General features: G+C 37.3%; 1 protein-coding gene across 2 annotated transcripts in view; it reads left to right on the top strand.

Annotated features, from left to right (window-relative positions):
* LOC126744521 (probable cytochrome P450 49a1) overlaps window positions 1-23,124 on the top strand; it is a 38,830-nt gene extending 15,706 nt beyond the window's left edge. For both annotated transcript variants that reach the window (XM_050451959.1, XM_050451958.1), the window contains exons 2-10: window positions 8,943-9,189; window positions 10,583-10,699; window positions 10,756-10,832; window positions 16,675-16,870; window positions 17,942-18,098; window positions 20,884-21,053; window positions 22,585-22,663; window positions 22,722-22,928; window positions 22,980-23,124. In XM_050451959.1, the coding sequence (XP_050307916.1) occupies window positions 9,014-9,189; window positions 10,583-10,699; window positions 10,756-10,832; window positions 16,675-16,870; window positions 17,942-18,098; window positions 20,884-21,053; window positions 22,585-22,663; window positions 22,722-22,928; window positions 22,980-23,108 (1,308 nt within the window). In that variant the 5' untranslated portion in view covers window positions 8,943-9,013 and the 3' untranslated portion in view covers window positions 23,109-23,124. The remainder of the gene's footprint in view (window positions 1-8,942; window positions 9,190-10,582; window positions 10,700-10,755; window positions 10,833-16,674; window positions 16,871-17,941; window positions 18,099-20,883; window positions 21,054-22,584; window positions 22,664-22,721; window positions 22,929-22,979) is intronic.
* Window positions 23,125-27,318: the final 4,194 nt, after the last annotated feature.

Below are 27,318 nucleotides of genomic sequence, written 5' to 3'. Positions count from 1 at the left end.
CATTTGATATCAAACCCCTACATAACCAGTTCAACTATTTACTAACCAATGAATCCAACAGTTTAGGAATTGAGGACTGATAACACACACCACGGTAGGTGTCTACATTTTCTCTTTTCCTATACTTAAAAATTTGAACAACATAGGCCACCTTAAAAAATAATCGGGCAGATTACCAGATCCCAAACTAAGTTTAACTATCCCATTGTATACATTTTCTCTTGTTATTACTGAATATATTATGCTTGTATCAAGATTATCGTCCGTTAATGAATCATACGAGAATGCTCGATCATGACTATTAACATAGACGTTGCGAAGATATTTTCCTATGTCAATACTCCAAATACGAGTATAGGCAGAAAAATAACAATCAAATAGTCCGTTACATTCAACTTGAATCGAAAATGTTTGTAATTGTTAAGAGTTCGATCCTGTACATAAAAAATTGGGCACCTTTTGTCTGCAATGTTAGCTTTTTTTACGTCGGAGAGAACTACTTGGGAACAGATGTTTTCCTATCAATGGAACAACGTAAGTCACATATATATCAAGAATTTCATAAAAATTAATGTCTTCGTAAGTACTTCTGTTGACATACCAATTATTTAGTTTATCCTTGCTAAAGTTCTTCACTCTATAGTTTTCCTGATAATGCTGCTATATATTCTCTTAAAATTTATGCATTATAGCTTAATAACCCTGGCATTATCTAAATTTTCTGATCCAACCCATGTTTAGACAGTGTAAATCTTCTGCTAATCTAGCACTGTATCATAATTATATTGTCGAGGCTATCGGAGATGGAATTAGATCGACTCTATCTATACTGACGTCCCAAAGGCATTTGACTCTGTCATTCACTTATTGCTTATTTTTAAAATGAAATGTTATGGTTTTCCGAAATTTCTTTTTTCTTAGTTTGTTAGGCAACAGAGTTCTATTTCTTTTTGTTGTTTGAGTGTTCATAACTGGTCTGTCACTTGCTGCTCTTAGAGTTCTAAACTCTTACTCTCAGTCATAGTATCTCGTCTTGAATTGTCGAAACAGTGGGCTGCCAAGGCAGTTATGCATATAGGTCTCCTAATGGACCCGTCATGCCCCACCGGGGGTTACCAGAGCCCAACGGCCTTAAAGAAACCGATAAAGTTCTCTGGTCTGAAGGACTTAAAGTCACTCGGTACACTGAAAGTGTTACCCAAGCATTTGAACTTGGCGCGCGTGAGTGCTGGGCACTCCCCGACTACATGGTCAACGGTTTCATCCTCCTCACAGCACCATCGGTATTCCGGGTTGTCCGCAATACCGATAGTATGGAGATGGCTTCTTAAGTGCCAGTGACCGGTTAAAAGACCTGTCACTAGCCAAATTTCGCGTCTTTTTAGGCGTAGTAGATTTTTGGTGAGACAGGCAGAGGGCCCACCTATGTGCGCTTTGGCCTGTCTCATACCAGGGGACTCAGTCCATCTTCGGTGGGTCCACTTGTCGAGCAGACCCTTCATTGACGCGACCGCAACGCATTTGGCGATACCAACTATGGGTTACGGACCCATCGGCACATTCGCGGATCCCAGTCTGGCAAGAGAGTCCGCTTCCTCATTACCTGCATGGCCTGCGTGGCCAGGTATCCAGACGAGCTGGACCTTTTTTTCAGGACTTTTATGCACTCTAGTACAAGCTTGGAGCTTACCTTTGCGGCCGTGATTGCCTTAATGGCAGCTCTGCTGTCCGAGCATATTGATAATCTCGTCTTATTCTTTGATATTTGATGATTGATTGAAAGGATTCCAAATTGGTTTTTCAAAATTTGTGTTCGAAGATTAAATTTACATATTCTAATAATTTTAACAGAGCTAAGGGCAAAGTTAAAGTTAATTGCCGAATTATCAACTTTAGGTACAATACTCAGGCGAGTTTTCGGTTGATTACTATTTCGGCTGTGTACACATGCGCACGGCATCATGCACCCATACTTCAAAGTTAATATTTATAGAAGTAAAATTAAGAAGAACGGAGCAATACGTCTAAAACCTTTTTTATGCCATTTACTAGTACGACTATTCTACGAGGATGAAATAAATAAGGTACAAATTCAGCACTTGGTCAAAGGAACCTGGATTATGAAATTTAGTGTTTGCGAGGGGTGAACCATTGATTTTTGGTAATAGAGAAGTCAAAAGCCACTTTTGGTTGCTACGAACATACTTTAGAAAGTACTGCCTCAAAGTCAAAAAATAAATCTCTTTTATTACTGCCATAACTAATTGAAGACGAAATATTATTAAGACCCTCATTTGACATGGAAAAATGTCTACGTGATGCTTTGGCACACTGATATTGCCTGTATTTTGATTAGCGATCAATGCTCTAAGCTTTTGGCAGTTGCCATATCCCACCGACGGTTATTAGAGTCTAATAGCCTTGAAAAACCAATCAGGTTCTTTGGTTTAAATAACTTCAAGTCGCTCGGAACATTGTAGGTGTTACTCAGGAATTTGAACTTAGCGCACGTGAGTGATGGGCAATTCTCGATAATGTGATCTGTGACTTCGGCCTCCTTCCAACACCAATGGTTAATCCGCAATACCTATAGTGGTGTAAAAATATAATCTTAAATGCCAGTGTCCGATTAAGAAATCCGTCACTAGCGGAATTTCGCGTCTTTTTAAACGCATTAAATTTCCGGTGAGGTAGCCAGAGAGCTCGTTTACATGCGCCTTAGCCTGTCTCATACGAGGAGGTTTCGACCATTTTCGTAGGGTGCACTTGTTCAGCAGACTCTTCATTGGTGCTAGCAGTTGCATTTAGCTATACTGATGATGGGTTCAGGCTCCAGCAGCCGTTTCGAGGATTCTTAATCTAGCAAAGGAGTCTGGTTCCTCATTTCCAGTATGGTCTGGATGTTAGGCACCCAGACAAGCTAAACCCTGCAGCCCAACTATACCAGTTACTCCAGGACCTCTATGCACTCTCCTTACTACAGAAATAATGCCTTAATGATAGACCTGCTGTCCAAGAAGATTGATTTGACCATGTTGCTGTGTCCACAGTTCACGATTCTGTCTGCATTTCAACAAAAAAAAACTTGTAGTTCTTTAGTTAGCCTAGTAGACAGAAGCAAGCTCCCTCAGCGAGTATGCTCTTACCAGGGATTGCAGAACAGAGGCCTGCACCAGCTTTATTGTTTATTCTGTAGCCGTACGTATACCAGATGGTCCCCTTATTTAGCATCGTAGGCCCATTGGAGGGCTGCCAGCCCTCTTAAACCTCTAGTTATAGGTAAAAGCCTGTACTCTCACCAGCCCGTAGTTCAATAAGGACATGTAGCCTATGCGTAGTCCTCATTGCCTCGAATAGCACCACCAGGTCGACTGAAGGCTCAAGACAGTCTCTCAATCCGTTATGCAGAGACATGAATGGCGCTGAATTCCACTTGTACCCGGATTTTTGCTTTCTCCTCTCTATGAAACGCAAAATTGTGTTACATGGTGCAGTATCCCAAGTAGAGCATATCAGGGCAGACTGCAATGAATTTATACAAAGTTAAATTGTGCCCTATGAAATGGTTTAATGCAGAAGTTGCAGATAAATAGGGCAAGATCCTAAAGAAGCATTATTACTGCGAGGCTGATAGAAAGTCATTTTTAGTGTTTCGTTTTGATTGCCTTAAGGAAACTTGTATATTTTGAATCGTGTCGAAGAATAACCCTTTTTTCTATCATTCATCAGGAGAACGAAGACAGTTTACGCAGTCTAATTTATTTTAGAAAGGAAAGTCCTTTAGTGATAGATTTTGCCAAAAAAGATTTGCATCGGCACGAAATAAGAAGACCCGAACATAGAAGACGTATCTGTTTTTCCTTGGTATTCTCATGCAAAAATGCCATAAGAATAAAAATAGTACTTTTTATAGAACCTCATTGTTTTGACGCTTGCGTATTAATGGGACCTACCAACTGTAATGAGTCTGAAGCATTGCCATAATATTTTAAAAAATCTATTAGTTTTTGAAACGTAAGTAGTTTAGTTGTTCTATAGTCTTTTTTAAACGCTGAGCATATTGTAATGTCTAGTTTATGCAACATAATATTAAAGAAGAAAGTTCTACTTTTGTACATTAAAGTTTAATATTCTTAAAAATAACAAAAGGTCAAGACGAGGTCGTTAGTTCTTAAAAAAATAAGTGCAAGTGAATTTAACCATGCAGTTAATTTTCAAGGTCACTTTAAGGTCGAGACAATGTCCTTAGTTCCTAACATTAGGCAGGGAAGAGTTGACACGAAGACTGACCAAGATTAAATAAGAAACTTGAGGAACACCTGCAGAGACCTTTAGAACTTCTAAGGAGCTGTCCTTCAATATATGTTCTTAACAAGCGAGCATTGTTAAGAAGCGTTAATAGGTAGCGTGTAGGAGTTTCTTAAGAAGTTCTTGAGAATAGTTCTAACTGAGGAAGTGAATCAACCGCTATTCTCCGTAGTCTCCGAAGCCTTCTGGCCCCTTTGTCTAGGATCACAGACAAAAACCACAACGGCAAACAAAGCGGAGCAGAGTGACTACGGTACGGTAGTGGTAACCCAGACCTCTAGGGATGGAATAAGGGCAACCGGGCATCGGTCCTTTGGCCCAGGAAATGCAAACTCCAAAGGCGGATAAGTCTTAGGAGCAACGGTATAGGATCACTAAGGTAAGGAAAATTCACCTGATTATTATCCCAAGAGCACATCATGCATCGAGGAAGAATCGAAAGTTGTATGCCCAGCGATCCGAGAGTAGCGATCGGTGCCAGTATGGATTGATAGAAATATCGGAACACACGAATGTAAGGGGACTGCTTCAGTCCGGGAAACTGCACATAATAGAAAGAAAACTTGTGCACCTCAATATAGAAATCTGCAGTCTCTCATAGATAAACTGGAACATTTTGCCAATTGCCGAAATGGTGTTGCCTTTCTGTCAACAGAAAACTTTCCCAATACGTTGAAGCCTATAGATCAATCAACGAAAGATTAATGATCTCCTCTCAAAATACCAAACCATATAAGTTACACCTCATTCAAATACACATGGTACCATTGACCAAACGACCAAGAGATAGAAGATTTCTATAACATCGTAGAAAATTCTATGGCCTCTTTTAAGTTTAAATATATCGTGATAGTACTGGAAAATTTAAGCTCAAAAGTAGAGATAACAACATCGGACGGCCATTTACGAGATCTAGGGAAGGGAACAGATTAACACAATTTACTATTGATAATAAACTTTCTATAATGAACACCATATTCAAACACAACCCACGACGTCTGTACACATAGAATTTCCCAATGGAATATATAAAACCCATATCTGCTATACCCTCGCCGACAAAAGATGAAGAACCTCCTTCTGCAACATCAAAACAAACCCAAGCGTTATGTATAAATCCGACCATAATTTACTCTGGCCAAATTTTAAGATCAAATTGAGTAAACCAATATCTAAAGCAAAGATCAAACGAATTAGTGCTTCTAAACGAATAATCTTTCAAAAAACCCTTAGAAACACTGGACTTCCCACTGGAAGGAGGCCAATATCCAAAATGTACAAGACCTTTTATCTACGAATTTTGAACAACATTTGGGCTTCTGTCAATTTGTCAACGAAAACAGACAAGAAAATTTAAATTCTGCTAAGCAAATTTTGTTTACAGATGAAGCATGCTTTACGAGAAGTGGTGTAACTAATTTTCATAATGAACATGTTTACGCTGATGAGAATCCAAATGCCATTAAAGTAACTCATTTTTAACATAAGTTTAGGGTCAATGTATGGGTAGGAATCATTGGCAATTTTATAATCGGTCCTGTAATTTTACCACCAAGGCTAACTGGTGTGAATTATTCAGAACATTTACAAAATACCCCGCCAGATTTATTAGAAAAATTGCCATTACAACTTCGGCAAGATATGTGGTTTAGGCATGATGGTGCTTCACCGCATTTCACTTTAAATATTCGAAATTATTTACATCAACAATATCCAAATAGATGGATTGGAAGAGGAAATGACGCTTCGGTTAACTGGCCACCATGCTCACTAATAAAAAGTTACAAAATTAATGTTAAAACTAAATTATATCACCCAACAAAATAATTTTTACATAAATTATTTGATCTCTTACATATTCCAAATTTTATAGTAAGAAAAACTTTAAAGTGCTCTCCTGAAAAAAGTGTGTTTTTGGATTGTGTTATTATTCTCGAGAAGCGACGATATGCGAAAAATTACAACCGAAGATAATACCACTCAAATTTCTTATTACATGCCTCATCATGGCGTATTCAAGCAAGATAGTTTAACTACACGTTTAAGGGTTGTATTCGATTGTAGTTCAAAAACGACCACCGGCATTGCATTAAATGATATTCAAATGGTTGGGCCGACAATACAGAATGATTTGCTATCAATTCTGCTTAGGTTTAGAACGCATAACTATATGGTTGCCGCAGACATAGCAAAGATGTATCGGCAAGTTTTAGTAAAGCCTGAACAAAGATCATTGCAAAGGATTTTATGGCGAAATAATCCATCAGATCTAATTGAAACATACGAATTGCAAACTGTCACTTATGGTACGAGTAGCGCTGCATTCCTTGCGATTCGAAGTTTATATCAGCTCGCACTTGACCATGAGAAATCTAACCCTGATGCGTCCACAATTATAAAAGAGGATTTCTACGTGGATGATCTTTTGTTCAGCAGTGATTTTGTCGAGAAAGCATCTCGAATTGGTTTAGAACTTATGCACATTTTAAGGTCGGGATGTTTCGAACTTAGAAAGTGGCATTCAAATGCTTCCATAATCGTTAAAAACATGACTTCAAAGGCTTCTATTACGGACAACGTTATCGAAATTGGTACAAGTGATTCATCAAAAACTCTGGGCTTGGCTTGGTCTTTAAAGTATAATATAAGTCTAAAACTTCATGAAACTTGGGTTACTAAACGCGTCATCCTTTCCTGTGTAAGTCAAATTTTTGATCCACTTGGACTTTTGAGCCCTTGTGTGGTATCAGCAAAAATCCTACTTCAGAAACTGGTTGGAAAAACTTAGTTGGGACGAGTCAGTTCCAATCCAAAATTCATCGAAATTCATTGTTTTTCGGATGCCAGTGAAGCAGCTTATGGTGTTTCAATTTATGTTCGCTCCATTAATCAAGATGGACAAACTAGTGTTCATTTGTTGTGCTCTAAAACCAAGGTAGCTCCCCTAAAGGTAATCACTCTTCCCAGATTAGAGTTGTGTGGAGCAGTACTATCCGCTAGACTGTCCAAGAAAGTCTAAACTTCGAAATTGACTCCATTAGAATATTTTTCGTGAGGGTCTTTAAAAATTGTGATGTACTCTAGAGCAATTAATACAGAAGAAGAGTTATGGGCAAGGATTGAAAATGCAGCCAACATACTGAAGAACTTAGAAGAGTACTTTTTAACTTTTTACGCCGTGTTAATATGTGTATTCATGGGAGGTCATTTTGAACAATTGTTAAGACTTTATAATAATTAAAATTACTTTGTTATCGCCATTTTATACCATCAACAGTGCAGTATGGAGCGCTCTCTATCGGCTACAATAAACAGATACTCATTTCAAGTTTCTCATACCAAAAAACCCCTACGTACCAATTCAAAGTATGTCGCAAAATGTAAAAAAAATTAAATAAAATCGATTTTTATTTTTTAAATTTAACACCCTATAACTAAGAAACAAAGCAACTTTGGACTAAGGTAAGTTGCTTTAAATCGGCTTATTTTGACCTCAGGAATATGTCCTAGGATTTTGTACAGACCTTTTAGAGACATCATATAGTGAATAGATTGTTAGGGAGATTCTTTAAGAGTGGAAAGGTGGCATCGCTGTTGGCGGCAGAAAAATTAACAACGTACGGTACGCGAATGATACCTCAATAATAGCAAAACGTGATAATGAACTCATTAATATAATGCAGACGCAGCAGGCTGTAGGGACTGGAAATCAATAATTCAAATACTAAAGTAACGATTGTTAACCATGTTCATATAATAATACCAACAGCCCTGAAATTACAAATGTCGCCGGTTATTAAGTGGTCAATCACTTTCGAATCTTCGAGCTGCGGTCACTAACACCGGAAATTGCGAAACTGAAATCCCTAGGCGTATCGTCATGGCACGAAACTCAACAGCGAAACTCACTCGCATCTGAAAGGACACTTTCATTACAATAATTAACACCAAGCTAAGGCTTATACGAACTCTCATCATGAAAATCACGAAAATCAAATCATCAAAAACTCTTATCATGAAAACGACAGACCGTGACAGAATTGACGCTCTAGTTGGTATTAGAGAAGAATACTTTGAATTGCATGGACAGCGTACCGCACTTACGAATCAATTCTGAGGCAACTACGAATCAAAACCAGACTTTTCACTTACACATGGCGAGGAGATCAGTGGCAATGGAGAAGCTGATAATATAAAGTTAGTGGGCGAAGGCCAAGAGGACGTTCACCGTCGCGACGGATAGACCAAATGGAAATTTGATAGGAGAGAGTTTGCAAGATGCAATACACCATACCTAAGAGAGAGAATCCTGAAAAAACGATTGATAGACTTACTACATGATGCCACTACATCCCTCCCAGGGGTTTAAGGACAACGAGCCATCCGAAAGCAAAAAGCGAAGGTACAACATCTAAAGCAATACACTTTTAGTTTACGCAGCAGTATTCCGTGATACACACAGTTAAGCCCCAAATAAATTTTCTCAATCAGGTGAAAAATGATTGTGAAATATTGTTGGAGCTCTTCCCACTGTAAAAGTATTCATCTTTATCAAGTTTTTTCCTTAATTTTATAATAAAAATGTTTTGGTTAAGTTATATTTTTAAAATTCGTTTTTCTTTAAATTATTTTAGGCGATTTTCAAATTCAGCACATCGACAAGGTATCACTTAAGCTTTACCACAAATATGGAAAAATTGTTAAAATGGAAGGACTGTTGGGGAGGCCAGATATGCTATTTTTGTTCGATCCCGATGAGATTGAAAATATTTTCAGAAGGGAAGACGCAATGCCATTAAGACCTTCTATGCCAAGTTTAAATTACTACAAGCACGTTCTAAGAAAAGACTTTTTTGGAGATATTGGAGGAGTTATAGCTGTGTAAGTTATTGTAAAAAAAAGTAGAATATTCGAGCTATTTAAGTTCTTTGCACCAATTTATCGAAGACGTCACTTATCCAAACAAGTTTATGTTAATACACAATATTTATAGACACTATTAAATAACCAAGGTCTCACCGGTAAATGTTCTGCATTAATATTGACGACATATTATTATGAAAACAATGTAGAAATGATTAGTATAATAATTAGTTTGTATTGCAATAAAATTACTTCTATCGAACCGCATCAAAATAAGTTCTTATTTAATATTCATAACCAACAATGTAGTTTACAAGACCATGAGTAAAAGTGAAACATGAAATTTTTCCTGCCTTCTATAGAGGTATTACAGGATGCATAGAAAAACTTTTTTGCTGATAATTGTTTGGCATGGAAGTAGTGTTGGGGGTACTAGAACAAATGATTAATATTTAACTTACTTTCGACAAGAACTTGGTGTACAGTTATCTTTTAGTTGTTATTCATTGAAAATGCTTTTGGATCTCGTAGAGCCACCTGTACTAAGATCTTTTTACTTCTCTTTAGTTAAATCTTACATTGCTGGGGTTGTTGCAGTACCATTGTCCCATAAAATATTTTAACTCTACCATGGTTGCATTTGCTTCAAAGTTACTCCAATTGAGTTGTCTGCTATTTGACTCTCTGTAAAAAGACAAGTAAATAATATTCAATTGGTAATTCCTGGAAGCACCTTGTTGAAAAAAATCTTTTGGTTACTTTGCCTCTAATTATTTTCCCTTAGGCATTCAAAGGGCTCACAAAGTTAGTAAAAGTATTGCTTTTGAGGAGAGCTTATTATGATTTTGCTGCCCTCATCAACCAGTTCACGTTGTCCTCATACATACAGGTAATTTCAAGCTATCCAGGTGTAGATGAACACCCATGTGATATCACCTGTGCACCATCCTCCGATACTGATACTACCGAGACTGAACTTCCCTGTAGAGCTAACTGGTGATCGGAAGGTTTAAACCATGTAAAACATGGCCTTCTAGTAATGCTAAGATGCCTTGGATTTGGTGAACTCGTATTGAGATAGTTCGAATGCTTTTTAACGGCTTTATCTACATTAGCAACCTTTTTTCTAATCAGATTGGGGTATCTTAACGTTTGCACCGTGCTCCTTTACTTTTAAAATTATTTACAGACGGTATAAGAAGTATCCTTAAGTCTAGTTATCCTTCCCTCATCTTTTCAGATCTTATGGTTGATCCTGAACATTTATAAAGACCGATCTTGCCAGTATCTAATGTCTAATCTCTGCTTGTTATTTTCATTCTTATTCAGTCTTTTTTTAACTATTGTAATCGTCGAAATAAATAAATTATTATTTATTTTCAAGTTTTCTAATTATATCATTTGATTTTAGACATGGAGAAAATTGGCAAAAATTTAGATCGAAAGTTAATCAAATTATGCTTCAGCCAAGATCAGCCAGGATATACGGTGAAGTAATTTCAGAGACAGCTGATGAATTTGTAGAAAGGTAAAATTGGGTAAGTTTAAATATAGTTGTCTATCTTAATTTTCTTTAATTTCTAGACTAGAAGATCTTCGAGATCAAAAATCTGAAATGCCTGAGAATTTTCTTAATGAAATTCATAAATGGTCTTTAGAATGTAAGTAAAAATTGAATCTTAATAGCAATTTATGATTAAATTCGAGCACAAAAGTATTTTTAGGTTTGCCGCAGTTCCGGTTCTTGTAGTAAGCAGGATTATTACAAATTTATTGCTTATATGTGGTCCAAACCATTTCATATTATTAGTTTATGACCTTAAAAGAAAAATCAAGTCTTGAACTGTAAGAACAAAAGACGTTCCTGAAATCTCCCTTCTTCTCAGGAATCTTCTGAAGACATCTCAATCAAAATATCGATATATCTTTGCATTCTTAAGTCTATTTACTTAGCGACCTCGATCATTTTCCTCCCAGTGTTAGTCCAATAAATGTTATCCGCCAACCAATCGATGCTCAGTCCCTCTGGTGACTGTAAGTCACCAGAGTTAAGTTACTAGCAATCACTCAGACGTCAGAAAAATTGTACATACTGACATTTCTACCAATATTGGCGTAAAAAATCAGTTTTTTCTTCCAATAGAAGTCGATGGTGACTACGTTTTGAATGTCGTCTTTTATTGGAAGGGTCACGTCCCATTCGTCCATTGTGTCCAAGCTGAGTTGACTCAGTGAGTATCTGGCTGCGGTCAATAGAAAATTGTCCGGAACGGTTTGAAAACGTTTTGGGTTGTCTTTTGATAGGGATAATTCTGGTTGAATTGAGAATGAAAACATGTCATGTCAAAGAAACAATGTTTCATGCATGTCACAGCTTATAGTTTCAATGTGACGTCACGGTTACAAAGTAAAAAAATGACCCTTTTCAAAAACGTTACTTATGAAAACACCTTAATGCTTCTCCTTTGTCAACTGTCAAATAAATGACATTAATGACATTTAGCAAATAACAACAGAAGTATTATTCTATGTATCAACAATGTCAATGTGCTTTTACGATAATATAGATGGAAATATTAATAGTTCAAATCGAAAAAGTGTCAATAAGTGTCAAAGCCGTCAATGTTTATGCATAAACATTCGAAGAAAATGATATTTCAGGTGTGATAATAATATCTACATGAAAATGCCAAACATAAAATGTGACGTCATAAGTAATTTCACCACATTAAGTCAAGGCATAAAGATTCAATGACATTTATGTCATTTCAGAGGCTACAATAATACCGACTTATCTAAGTTGCCAAATACAAAATTTTCATAAAAAATTTTTCAGAGAAAGGCGGGAAATTCAAATATTTTAAATCGTAAAAGTGTTATCAAATGCTAAAACCTAACTTTAACATAAAATTTTGATGATTTTTATTATATTTTAAGAGTGACGGTAATACCAACTTATAAACACAAAAATATGACGTCATAGACAATTTTACCACAATAAGGCGGAATATAAGGAAAAGTTGGTACCTGAGGAAAAGTTGGTGGGCCTACTGCTTGGCCAACATTTCTTGACAACACTACTTTCGTAGTAACCTGCCGAGCACTGGAAAGTAGGCGCTCAGAAGCCTGTCTGGACAAATGGATAAAGGTTTTGCTCTTACAGCGCTATGTATCCGCCTCTATGGTGTCTAGTAGATGTAGTAAATGTTGATTTAAGTAGGGCAGGCTTTTGTACACGCAGGCCTACACTCTAGAGCTGCGGTAGGTCTTTGCCCTGAAAAGAAAGCCACTATAATGCCTATATCCGCCCAGGACGAATACAATGCATATACCGGACCGGCGCGGCCTCTCTAACTTGAAAAAATTAGATCTCCTACTTTTCACAAGGAGTTTGACCCAGTCAGTGCCTCCCCCGTCCCTATCTATTCAATATGTTCGCGAACAAGAAAGCAGAAGCTTTTCAGCGAAAAGCATCAGCTCTTTCAGTGGTAGCATCAGCAGATCGTCTTCACTCAGCGTATAATTATATAAATTCCTATCTCCTGTGGCCTAGTGCTCTACAATTTGCAATCACGTATTATATCGACTCATCTTCCTCACCGCAGAATCTGCAAATTTCAATGTCGGATAAGCCCATTTTGTATAAGTGGCCGTTGCAGGTGTAGTGGCCTTTGAGCGTCCTTACCAGCGTCTTTATGCTTTTCTTGTCCAGTCGTAGAGCTAGATCTGCCCTCCCAGCGTCGAAGCTCAGGAACTTTTTGGAGTGAACCAGCCCATCTGTGTCATATCAATGTCGCATCATCCTGGACGATGTCCATTTAGCTATCTCTCCTCTAAGGAGACCTTTGTTGAGCCCATAAGATATGGTGGGTCCATTAAAGTTACCCTCAGCTCTTCTTTTGCGTAGATGCCCGCCATCTCATTCACGGTTTGCCCCTCATGTCCTAGTACCCAGACTAGAGGTGACATTAAGCCTGCTGTTGCATTCCAGTAGTAATCTGGACCTATATGTGCAGCCGATCAAGGCCCTAAGGAATGATTGGCTATCCAAGAATATCTTAACCCGTATTCCCCTGCTTTCGCATAGGATTTCGACAGTCTCCAATGTCGCGTATAGTTCCGCCTGGAAAATTATTGTATCTTTGCTCAGTGTTATGGATTTGTGTGCTCTAGGCACTACTATTACTGCTTGGAGCATTTTTGATCCAACCATGTACCACATTTGCGATCCATCCTGTAATTTGCGCACCATTCTTCCCTTGTAGGAAAGAGTACTCTGTATTTGCTATCGAAACAGTTTACCATGCACTAGGTAAATAGTTGCCTGCCTGAGACAAATCAAGTATATCCCAGTTTCCCCTCAGGGTTGACAGATGACCAGTAAAGTTGCCCGCCTTACGTTTTTCTTTCCTCTAGATGGAGATTGTCCTCGTGGCTACCTTCTCTTGTACAGCCATACTGAGCGATGTTAGGTTTAAAAGACCCTCCATGCACAGCGTTGGTGCTGATTTCATGATCCTTGTAATGCCTGTAGCCTGCACAGTCTCGATATGACAGTCTTCTGTTCGGACCCTGATTAGACCCCGTTTAGACCCCAGGACTTACCAAGTATTTGTCTTGCCGTCCAAAGATTGTGGTGTTTTTTAGTACTGATTCGAACTGTGATTCCCACATGAGCTTTCTATTTAAGACATGATCCAAATATTTTACCCTCTCCCTGGGAACGATCTCGATGCCGCTCATCGAGAGACTAAGGACGTTTATCACCCTTTTCCTTTTAAATGGTACAATGGCCGTCTTCGCTGGGTTTATAGATAGCCTTTCTAAAGTGCACCATTTACATGTCGTGATCAGGGCATCTTGAATCCGTTCTACAAACGTCCCTGCGTGGTTTCCCAGGAATATTATGGAAATATCATTCGCATAACCGATGGTCTTGTGCTTTCTGTGAGTTTAGGAGCCTGATCAGACCATAGAAGGTAAATAGTACCTCTTGATCGGAAGATGTTGACCTTCTCCCGATAGAGCATAGTCTCACACAGCCCTTTTTCACTCTCTCAAAGGTCATCCCACACCCCACTCTCTCGCACATCCTCCTGAATACCTCGTCGCCCTTCGCTGAACATGTTGTCAGGCTGCTTGAGTATCATTGTGATCTAGAGTTCCAAACCTGCAATTAGGAAAATGAGTTTTAAGAAAAAGCTCTAATGTTCCACTAGAAATATCTGTGTAGATGCCATTCGCCTACTTCAGTGAGCCTATCGGATTGGTGCCCTCTTTCAAAAGGGCTTTGTGCAGCCTGGCTATAGCTGGGACGTCCTTAACATCCTCACAGAATGAAACACCTCTATGATTTCCTTTTGGACTTAACTTCCTGTTATAGGTGATTCGGGCTTTCCTGTATCCTTTCCAATTTCCAGTTCTTTTGACTCTATTGAATTCCAATCTTGCTTTCCTGCGCAGTTTCTCAAGATGTCTGTTCCACCAAGGTACCCTCTTCATGCAGGATTTTATCTTGACAGGGCAGTTGTCTCGAAATGAGGAAATTATCGTATCTGTTAGTTTATCTACTGATGCATCATTTCCTCAGGTGATGTAATGGAAAATGTATTCCTAGTGATTCTAAACTGCAGATTTTGCGGGTGTTTCAACCAATTTGTTGCACTGGGGTTTTTATAGAGTGATTGACATGATCGATCCCCTTACTTCAAGAGTAGATCATGTGTCTGTAGATTGTTTACACCATCAGAGACCCTCCAGTCACTGATCGTATTAACAGATTTGCTAGTTGAAGAATCAAATTAAGCTCTTCCCTAACGACGTTGTAAAATGTTAGATTATTGCCCCTATTTGCAATCCCCAGGTTAGTGTGTATTATATACTTCAGGATAGTACGATTTGTAGGTGTCACACTAAATTTTGTAGCACCTGGCGTTTTTCTCTCGAAGATGAATCAACTCACTGGATTGACTAGAGTCTTTGAGACTGTTAAACTGTTGGACCTCTGGACCTTATTCCAAGAGCGACAAATCTAATTGTAGGCCATAAGGACTGTGTATAAGCTACATGTAGTGAGCTACAGGCTAGCCATGGCAAAATCGGTCACAGGCCGCGATTACATATACGTGATAAAAGACTAAATGGGCTTTGTAGGTCATATAGCAGGGCAGAAAGGAGTGAAAGGGCTCTATCAGGCTTGTATTAGTCCAGGACCATCTGGTATTCCACAGACGGCTTTAGAATGTGGGTGATATAACTGGTACTCTTATGTGGTGGAAGTTTATATACTAGCAGAGCCTACTTGCAGGGAGAGTACTTACTGTAGTTGAATATGCTGGCCGAAATAGATACTGTGGAAACGGCATGGGTGGAAGCCAGTCATTAGAAGGGGAAAGGGGTCATCATAGGAAAACCATAAGATTTTGCATTCCTCTTAAATGCCAAACACAAATTTCTTCAATAGATAAGTCACAAGTATCTAGTCTATGATTTATGATGTTTTTGAACAGCAAGGAGCACTCCGCCGCTACGTTTTTTTTTAATTTTTAAGGATTACAGAATCTGTTAAGGATATTACGGTCTAACCAAATCTTAGGAAAAGCATGTATACTATAATTCTTGGCTTGGCTTGGTTACACCTCTAACATCTAAGTATACCTCTGGTAAAATAATGAGACATTGTTGGCTGCTACGGATCAGAGGTATCGCCAACCTCTGTAATTCCTTTAAGAGATTCTTTAATGCCTTTCTTTTTTTTATACAAGATTGAAAACCATTTTGAGCAACATTTCAAAGCAAAAATTGAGAGATATTTAACATTCGATACACTTACCAACTAGTTGCTTTTCCATATAATCTAATAACTATTATTAAGTCGTATCAGGGTTAAATTTTCCAAGATACATTCATTACCTTGTTTTTGAAAGTGGTAGACAATGATAATGTAGAAACAGGTAGTCGGACTGACATTGTCTTTGTTTTCGTACAACACGACGTTTCGCTCGGTAAGTATCTCCGACGACTCCGACCGTTATCAAGTGTAAAGTCTTTAAACCGTGTAAGCCAGACGAAAACAAAGACAATGTCAGTCCGACTACCTGTTTCTTATCCATTACCTTCTCTCACGTGCTGAAAATGAAAAGTTTTCGGTAGCTCTACCAATAATCACTGACTGCTTCCTTAAGGCTATTGATGGTGGTACTTGATAAATCTGAAATGCACCTTGAAGGGCGATTTGTATCACGTGTGATAACTCAGCTGAGTATAGATTGCCGAAGTTAAATGTTACTCAATTGAGAATTGGATTTACCAGTAAGACTTATGTGGTCTTCAATTACCAACTTGTCATTAATATTAGAGCTGCTTGCTAATACCTCATAATGATTTATCATCTGTACTTGCAGAATTTTCTCTAGTTCTCTCAATACTTACTTAACTATAAGATATAAGCACATCATCATATTTGTTTTTAAAATATTATCAAATTAGTAAAATGCTTTTTAGCTTTGGCAAGAATAGCTTTAGACATAAGAATGGGCTGCTTAGAAAAAACTCCCCCAGAAGATACTCAAAAGCTCATCGATGCTATTAACACATTTTTTATAAATGTCCCAATTTTGGAATTAAAGATACCGTTTTGGAGAGTGTTTAATACGCCAACGTTCCGTGCCTATATTGAGGCCTTGGATTGCATTCGGGAGTAAGTTAATTATTAAATTAAGTATTTAGGTAGTATTTTTAAACATACGACGCTTTGAACCTTTATTACTTGGTTAAATTAAATGAAATTGCTTGAATAAATCCGGAATTTTGCTTGGTAGAACGATTTCTAAGAAACGTGGCTCCAATGTTATTATCTTCAATACTTATAATTTATCCATGTATTGCAAATACGTTTTGGATAGCAACAGCTTTTTTTATATCACTTTTTTCTACCCGGATTGTCCGTTGGGTTGATTTCATCATAATTTCTTGTATTTCAACAGCTAAGTTATCAAAGTAATTGTTAATAACAGAGAAATTACCTCTGATTTTTCGTATTATTCTACCTTGACTATCTAGATAGCCAAAATTAGCCAAATGAGTATTCCCAATTGGAACAAATTATCAGTAGCTGAATGAATATACATATTGACTGATTACAGAGATTTGACCTTCTTCGCGGAAGCGTCTAACTCTAATTCAATGGAATTAGTTCGTTTTGCTTGCCACGTTGTAATAGAAATAGCGTGTTTCTGTTCACCCCAATAATAACAAAAAGTTAGGTTATACCGCATAAATTAATTGAGCTAAGTAACCAAGGCTCTTAGAGCTCACCCCATATAAAATAATCTTCATATCTTAACTGCTTTTTCATAAAAACCGCGAGTAAAGTTTATCCTGAGGGAAATACTGTACATACATGTGGTTGCTTTACCACTTCAGTGCTGCCAACGTAAATATTACGTCGCGCCTGCGCAGCTGTTGAACGGAATCTGTTTACGGTTTTGGTACAATATGACCGTGATTAGTTGACTTGGTGGCGAATGACGGTATAGAAAAATAATTTTCCCGTTTAGGAGAATTAATATCTTTTATAAAATTTAAAATAGAGCTTATGAGAAACTGCTTTCATGTGACACAGATTTTTCAAGCTGTTTTTACCAGAGCGTTTAGAACCATACATTTCCTAAAGAACTTGTTGAGGCTTTTGCTCTTGTTGATTGCTCCCATCTACATTAAAAGTTCGAATGGTCATATTATTTTTATATAACTTGGTGTAATATTTCAGGATATGTCTAAAGTATATACAAATATCAATGGAGAAGCTGGATTTAGAAATCAACCACAATCAATTGTCTGTGATGCAAAAAGTACTAAAAAAGGAAGGAAATATAAAGCTTGCAAGCATTCTTGCCTTGGATTTATTTTTAGTGGGAGTTGATACGGTAAGTTCACTTGGCATTGATTTTTAGGGATGCAATTTGTTACATAGATTTCGATGTATCTGATCAACAGCAGTAATAAAAGAAAAAAAAAACCTTACATCTAGGAAGTGACAAGCTGTTCGGTAGAACCATAGAAGTGATTTTTTTTTCTAACAAAACAAACTAAAATCAGTCATGTCAGTAAATTGAATTTGCTAAAGCAATTAATAATATAATATATTTAACAGATGTTTTCGGAGTTAAAAAAGTTAAATGGCGCAGTCGGCAGGATAGTTTGGAACTAGATCGAAAATTCAATTCAGTGCTTCGAGTATCGAAATATCGGAAAACGTTAGTTTTAACGATTAATCGGATTATACAAATTTGGTTAGAATTCAGTAGAAGTGTTATTCAAGATTGTATTAAAGAATTTCGTCCTTAGTTCTAATGATCTTAATCAGAAACTTGTAAACTGTGTGACTTTAATTAAAGGAAAACACAAATAAATTTTATATATTAACTTGATAGGCAATGCTAAAATCGTGGTAAGTGTTACAGGGGCAAATACTCAGTCATCCAAAGCTTAAATTTAATTAAAAAATTACAGCTTATACTTTTAGAATAAATTAATAAATCTTAGTAATACCAAATTTTTAATAAATCTGTGCTACAGCCCAGCCATATACAATGGAACTTATACAATCGCACATTTACGAGACAAATGTTTTTCCATCTTAGCAAATTCCCATGAAATTCTAATAGTATATTCCAATATCCAAACCAGATGAAAAATAAAGAAATCATTCGATTTACCTCCAATCATAACTTTTAAAGAGTTTTCCATTAATCGTTTAGAGGAGTTGGAATCTGGATCGGCGGTGGATGACTCGTCTGCTGGTTTCAGGGTGGATGAAGATCGTAGTCTAGTAGTGAGTGTCCTTCTTCTGGGCCTAATTCTTGAGATGCTCTCTGAATGGTGTCCAGTAGAGGTCTCTGAAAGTCTTATTATTATCAACATGCCATGGAGTAGGTGGGACTCTGCGGACCCCCACTCTAGTAAGAGATGCGTAGAAGAGCTAGCTTTGAACGATGGTCTCTATGAGCGTGAGTTTGGTAGCTCTTAGAATTTTAATTTTTCAAGATGACCTGAAGCTTAATTTATTGCGTTGCGTAGAACTAAAGTCAAAGTGTTATGGCGTCATATGAAAATTGAACTTTATCCCGAAATCAGGAAAAAGCGATTACGCACAGACCTCAAATCGTAGAGACCAACAAGTCTCACCATTTTTCTGCTGAGGAGGACAATGGTTATGAATCTGCGCAGCTCAACAGCGAGGTTATCCAAACGATGGCAACTAGAGACTGCTCGCAGGGAGGAGTATTACTCCAACCCTGTGGTGCCTAGAGGTCGACAGCTTGATCGAATATTTAAACAAAGCCGGCCTATACACACTGGCCTACGCTGATGACTTCCAGGTAATCCAGTGCAGTTGCAATATTCCAGGATAGTTCGATTTATGGGAATTACATTAGATTGTAAGCTCTCCTGGTTCGATCACGCACTCATTAGAATTATAATGCCACCTGCGCGCTATTGCCCTGCGGGAGCCTTCTGATGAATAGTGACAACACTATATGACACATGAGAGTATAGATTACAAGGGTTTTTGTGACCCACATCGTAGGCAGAGAGAAGTGGCAATATTTCAATTCGTCTATATGATGAAATAAGGGAAGCAACTGGTATACAGATTGAATGAACAATAGTACTGGTGCAGGGCTCTGTGGTGGGGTCTTCCAAGCTAACGTTTTTGCTATGTAGAAATGCAGACAGAAAATCTTAAACTGCGGGCACCGCAACACAGTCGTATCAATCTGCTCTGACAGAAGGGTGCCGTTAAGGCTATTCCAAAAAGGTGAGCTCCAAGCTCGTACTGGAGTGCATAAAGGTCATGGAGGAACTAATAAAAATGGGCCGCAGGGTTCAGCTTATCTGGGTGCCTGGGTGCTCAGACCATACTAAAAACGAGTAAGCGAGCTCGCTTGCTAGACTAGGATTTGAGAAACAGCCAGTGGAACCTGAACCCATAATCGGAAATGCGTAGCAGCTGGGTCAATGAAGAGTCTGCTGGACAAGTGGACCTCCGAAGATGGACTAAAGCACCTTGTATGAGACAGGCTAAGGCACGCATAGACGGGCTCTCTGTCTGCCTTACCAGAAATCTACTGCGCCTAAAAAGATGTGAAATTCAGCTAATGATGGGTCTCTTAACCGGACACTGGCATTTAAGGCGCCATTTCGACACTATCCGGCATCCGGATAACTCGGAGTGCTCTCACGCGCGATAGTTTCAAATTCTTGTGTAACACTTACATTGTAGTCCTTAAGTCCTTCAGACCAGAGAGCCTCATTCTTTTTTATCCAAGGCTATTGGTCTCTGGTTACCCTCGGTGAGGTATGACAAGACCATCAGGAGGCCTATGTGCATAACAGCCTTCTGCTGCCCACTGCACTATAATTGTATAAAATCTACGAATCTTTGTTGTTTTAAGTAGAATTTTGAATGAAGCGTAAAGCCGAATAATAATCGTATACAATTCTACCTAATGCCAAAATAAGTTGAGTTTGTTTCGTAGCCGTTGAAGCTTTCTTTTCCTAGTACGGTATATGCACGTTATCTGCTAATTCTATTTCACTTGATTCTGTATCTTTTCTTCGATAGATATGCTCTTTTTATCTTTGGAAGTTTGGCAATACCTGGAGTATAAAATAAGCTATTATAAAGGAATTATTATCTATTTTTAGACATCTAATGCCGTTGCATCAATTCTCTATCAGTTATCAATAAACCCGGACAAGCAACAAATTTTGCACGAAGAAATTGACAAAATGCTGCCAAGTCCGGATACAAAATTGACCATGGATAAACTTGATGAAATGAGTTACTTAAAAGCTTGCATTAAAGAGACTATGAGGTAAGAAGTTGATATTCTATTTATGTATGTATTTTTGCTAAAATAAAAATGAGCTTTATTTTACTTTATTATTAACAATTTTTAAATTAAGATCCTTAAAATAATTGTAAATTCATAAAGTTTATTTAAGGACAAAAGATTATGTAAGAAGTGTTATTTAAAATTAGGTCTCTATTGAAAATTCGTAGTTGCGGTCTTTAGCAGTGCATACTTCACAGTTAACTTGATATGGAGAAGAAACATGAAGCGGCACCTGTAACCAGCCTGATTTCTTAATACTAAAAATAAGACGCCACAGGACAGGTTGGACATAACAGGTCCTACCTCCAGAAATGCAGAGTGGTAAATGGTGGCAATGAAGGCAAAAGTGGCGACCTACAATCCAAATTAACAGATTTGATTGCAACATTAGAAATACAGGTGACAATCTTGCACGATTTGACGATGCGTCTACCCAACAATTCGAAATGCCCAAAACAGCAGCTAGCACTTTATCCGCAAGCCATGCCCCGGTGCCTTATATCATCGACTACAACTCCGCATATATGGAGGAGCCTTAAAGAACTTAAGCCAAGTATTCTTTTGCTGACGAGCGAATTCTACACGCTTTCCTCCGCAGGAACATTCAGAGGACTCATTCAGTAAATAAGAGTCAAGTAGTAAATAAGATCAATCACATCAATGCTAGACTACTTTCCATAGTTCTGGTTGTGTGCTGCCTAACGGAAAAGTCTGGAGCGTCTAAAAAGCATCCATGGCGGCTTTGGACTATCTTTGCAGTCGCTTCCATATCTAAAACAGAAATCCTAGAGCTGTCAACTGAAGGCCATACTCACCGTAGTGCCAATGGAACAGCTGAAAATGAGTTAAAAAATATTAATTTGGTTATAAAATGGTTACCACATTAGTTGGCAATGAATTCGCTAGAATCAACAATCCGGTGAGAACAGGATTGTTAACGTCGTTTTGTAGAATTTAGTTTTGTTGGGTATAGTAGGTCCTTTCCAAATATTCGTTAACTTCCGCGACATTGTGCCTCACAAGCGCAGTTTATCTGTCGAACAGTTTTACACACGACGACCTATAGTTGTTCACTAGATTCACATTCTTATGCTTTCTCAGCTTTAGTTCTAGTAGGCAGTACTGTACCAGCTTCGATACATTAGGTTAGCAAGTACTTTGAAGAATGCCTGGCTGTCAGATATTAGGATCTGCAATTTGTTGTGTTGTGTTTCTTGCCCAGGCCAAAGCTGCTTACCTAGTGGTTGGTAGCACTTCTCTGATAGATTATGGTGTACCACCTTGGGAGAGTCCAATTAACTTAGTACCCCCGAGTATTTAATTTCCCCAACAGAGGAATTTCAATTGTATGGTTCTATATGTATGGGGTTCCCCAATAGATAATCTAATCTGTGCTGGTTACATTGGAGATACATGTGGAATTAAAATATCATAGCAATGGTCTATTCTAACTTCCTAGTTTTTTATAAATACACATTTAAAAAAGATTCTTATATACAAATATTTTTAGAATGTTTCCGGTAGTAATTGGAAATGGAAGGCAACTTTCGACTGACTGCTTAGTTGGCGGATACCATGTTCCAAAAGGGGTAAGTAAAACATTCCACATTTAGTGTCAATATATTTTAATAGTTTACTATTTTTTAGACTCAAATTATTTTCCAACATTTTGTAATTAGTAACCAAGACGAGTACTTCAGACGCAGTCGAGAATTCATTCCAGAAAGATGGCTGAAACAGTGCACTCTATCAAAAGAACATCATCCCTTTAGTTCCCTTCCTTTTGGGTTTGGGAAGAGAATGTGTTTGGGAAAAAGATATGCAGAATTGGAGATTCAAACTCTTATCGCAAAAGTACGTTAGAAACAATTTAGTTCCTCAAATTATTTAAAATGATTTTTTTAGATAATTCGAAGCTACAAATTGGAATACCATTATAAAAAGCTTGATTATCACGTTCATCCGATGTATACTCCCAACGGACCACTAAAACTGAAATTTATTCCCAAAGCTGGAGTTCGTAAGAAAATATAAATATACAAACTCAAAAGTGTTTTATTTGTTAATACTTTAAATCAATTACTCTCAGGATTATTTTTTTGTACGTTGACGCACTATGAAATAATGAAAATCTTTACAAAAAATTGTATTTGTTAAAATGTTTATAATCGATTAAGTATTTTGTTTATTAATCAACTTAATTACTAATTTACTTTTATGATTTATCTAATTTTGTAGAAGTAGGCAAAAGTTGCGTCTATTTTGCGAATGCTAATTTTGGGTTACTTTACCTGTTTCTATCCCTATATAGACAACAAATAAATAAATGAAGAAAAAAGGACGGATTTACAGACTAGGTATCTCGCCTCGAACACTCTAAAGTGCATTGAGGTTTTATAAATAGATTCATTCTAAGGGCCGGTATTATAAAACTATTTTGACAGATAACTTAAAGTTAACTTGTAAAATAACGCCACATGTCGCAGTTAACTTTAAAATGTAGAAGTTAACTTTATTACAGTTTTTGACATATATTCTGTCAATAATTTAATATAACCTTACACTGAGAAAGCCTCTATTCTTTGACATATAGGTGGCGGTAAAAAATCAAAATTATCTCCTCGAGACTACCGGACTATCAAGCTTCTGATGTCATATAAAATTCCGTTATTTTTCATAGTTCTAGTAGCTTCTAGAGAATTTCTTTCTAGAAGTATATCTATGGTTTTATTGTCTTTATTTATTTTAATATCGCAATAATATTGGCAAACGACATATGCGATATTGTTGAAAGGCCTCGGCGGCGGATCATTTAATTTTGTTGAATAAAACAGAACCGAAAAACCGATTTCGATTAACGAAAGACGAAGAAGAAGAGAGCAATAAAATGTCAGTTTTATAAACGGCCCATTTCTTCTTTTTCGTCTTTGAGACATTAGAGCCATGTGCCATTCTGTCAAAAGATGATTTTTTTCGTGTTTTAATTTTGGCTTGGCTTGGCCGTAGATATCTTCTACAAAGAAAGTCTCTACAAGCTAAAGTACTATAAAAAATGGCGACATTTTATATGACATATCAGATGCTAAGTCCGGTAGTCTCGAGGAGATAATTTCGTTTTTGTTACCGCCATCTATATGTCGAGGATTTTTTTATAAAGTTAACTTTAACTGATATCCCATCCACCCGATAAAGTTCTAAAAGAAGTTAACTGTGAAATGTGACGTTATTAGTTAACTTTAAGTTATCTGTCAAAATAGTTTTATAATACCGGGCCTAAAACGTATAAAACGAATATAGGCATGTCTGTAAAAGACTTGCCTATATTCGTAACTTGATGGACTATATTAAAAATTAAACGCTGGTACGATTTAAATATTTGCCTTATTTCTTTCTTTAAGCTTATCGTATAGCAATTCACATTTCTCCAAAGTTTGGTAAACAGTAGCGTAAACGACCTATATGCCCACCTCGCTTTACTCGCTTGGTAAATAGCGCTCTATTACGCATCATGTCATTTTCTGTGTTTTTGAAAGTGGTAGGCATTGATAACGTAGTTAAGTTTAATTTTCTAACTTCCACTGTCTTTATTTTAAATTTAGCACAACGTTTTTGTTGGGAAATATCTTCAAACGTACTCTTGCAGCGTCCCGACATATGTCTAGGTATAGGGGTCTCCAGATGTTGACAATATCATCACTGGCTTGGCTGTGGATTCCTTGGTTTGCGTGATATAAGTTGATTCCAGGAAACTTCTTTTCTTCCAATGTTGTTCATTGCCTAAAATCCTTGTTAAAAATCTTGTAGGATATCCTCCAATTGCTGGAGTTAGTTTCTTGTTAACACTTGATAACGACTACAGATATAACGAAATAATTATTTTTGTCTTTTTATATATTTGCTAGGACTTAATTCTTAAGGAGATTTGGAAAATATATAGATGTTTAAAAATAAAAATATTAATGTTAAATTTTAAACCTTTAATGGAAAAAAATGGTAATATCTTATTAGTTACATTAATTAAGACAACAACAACATCAATAGGAGACATGTCAGGTAGAATGTTTATAAGGTACTCGTTTATTTATAATCTTTATTCTACATGTGGATTAGGATTACTATCTATAATTTTTTACAAATGTATAAAAAATATATTAAAACCTTAATAAGTTTATTAAATGCACGCACACCACTGCTTTTAGGCATCAGTTTCTTCATTGTGCGTCTCTGTTGAAAAAGGAGAGACAATTCATCTATTCCATTTAAGGCAATCTATTCTCTAAGGGAGAGAGTTGGATGAGATATATCCAAAATTCTGCTGCGCATTGACAACAGAACAGGACAATCACAATCGTATATATGGTTGCATGCCCTACATAGTGGGTTCATGCTTACTGTCAATTTGAAGAAATTAATTAATGGTGACCAGTGAAAATACTTGTTACCAGGCGTAGTTTTCTTTTATTCAGGGACAATTGGTGGATTGCCTCCGACTTGGCCGGATAGTTGTGAAGCTTCTTAGATAAATTGCAGCCATGGGTGTTAATCCTCTCCGTTTTTAAAAAAAGCGTATGTTTGATTCAGCTCTGATGTTTGCCCTAGCCATACCTACGAAAGGCCCACTACAGCCTTTTCAGAGCGGCGGCTTACTCTTGCCCTAGTTTTGGTGGTTAGTTCTAATGGTGGTTAGTCTAGACAGCACACGAAATGCCTATCTCCAATATCTAGGAATATACACATAGGGAATCGAAAGTAAGATTCCTACCAAAAGTGGGTTATTACCCACGTGAAACCCAAATCCTTCCAACCAAAAACTATATCAGGGACGACATATTACGGGCTAGTCCTCTATATCGACCTTGTCTCTCATGATAGGTATTTATAGGATTTACCTAAGGATCTCTATTGACCCTTATACCTATCAAATAGGTAAATCTTGTGGATCAGCTTCCACATGATAACTCAGAGGCTCGAGCAATCTTTGAACAATCAAGAAATCACCCTAGAAGCCGCCTTAGACATTGAGCCAGCATTTGACAATGCATCCTATGACTCCATTAACCATGCTATAGCTCCACGAACATCCTATCCAACCAAATGCTAAATCATAATAAAAGTGACAACGAGTCTGAACCAAGAGGCACCCGTAAAAGCCAAGGTATGCAGGAAAACGTCGCAAGCATTCTCACCGCTGCTGTGGCACCTCTTATCGGACAGCCTATACTGACACAACTAGAGAAACAGCATATTGCGTTGTCAAGGACAACTAAGGGTAAGCCCTGCAAAAAACGTCCTAGTTGCCTTGACAAAAAGAAGAAAACTAGAGCTCTTAAGAGACTTAGTGCTCTTTGGCGGATACCTGCAACTCGAAGATAAGGTCAAATATCTAGGTGTGACTCTGCATAAAAAACTCTACGAAAAGCACATAATAAATAGTACAAACAAGGCCACGAAAACTCTTATGTACTGTAAGAGAATGTTCGAGACATCATGGGGATTTTCACCAAAATGCTGGGAGTAAATAACAATGGTGAGACCCATCATTATATATGCAGCACCAATATGGCGGCATGGGACAAAACAGAGGACTGTTATTCACACACTCAACAAACTGGAAAGTATAGCCTGTAGGATTGCTGCTCTAAAAACCTGACAGGCCTATCTAATAATACGGCTGAGGCAATATCAGGAGCAAAATATCGGTAAGGATTGAGGAGAGATACTTCTATGTAGTTACGTCAGCTATTACATTTTTTTTTACTTTGTTTTGCCAAGTTGTGGGCCTTTTCTATGACTTAAGTCGTGCTTTTGATAAAAATCAACCACGATTTATTATTACAAAAACTGTATGCTGTGTGTGTGCGTGGTATACCACACAGTTGGGTGACTTCCGTCTTCTAAGTCCTCTATGCGCCAGGCAGATATTGGTATACCACAGGGATCAATATTGGCACCTATCTGAAGAAGATAGATTTGATTTATAAATGAGATTTATTTATATAAGGAATCCAGATGAGATCAAGTTGCAAAAAATTGCAGTAAAGCATGTAAGGATATAAATGACTATTATTGCAAGAATGGTTTAATGCTTAATAATGAGAGGACGATTTTTATGCATTTCTATAAAAAAAAAATATAGATCGTCTTTAGTAATTTGGCTTGAGGAAAAACTGTAATTAAAAGACTAACCACAAAATTTTTGGGCTTAAACCTGGATCAAAAGTTTACTTAAGAATGCCATATTAAT

This window comes from Anthonomus grandis, chromosome 14, assembly GCF_022605725.1.
Source record: "Anthonomus grandis grandis chromosome 14, icAntGran1.3, whole genome shotgun sequence".
Taxonomy (NCBI): domain Eukaryota; kingdom Metazoa; phylum Arthropoda; class Insecta; order Coleoptera; family Curculionidae; genus Anthonomus; species Anthonomus grandis.
This window is presented reverse-complemented; position numbering and strand designations above follow the sequence as displayed.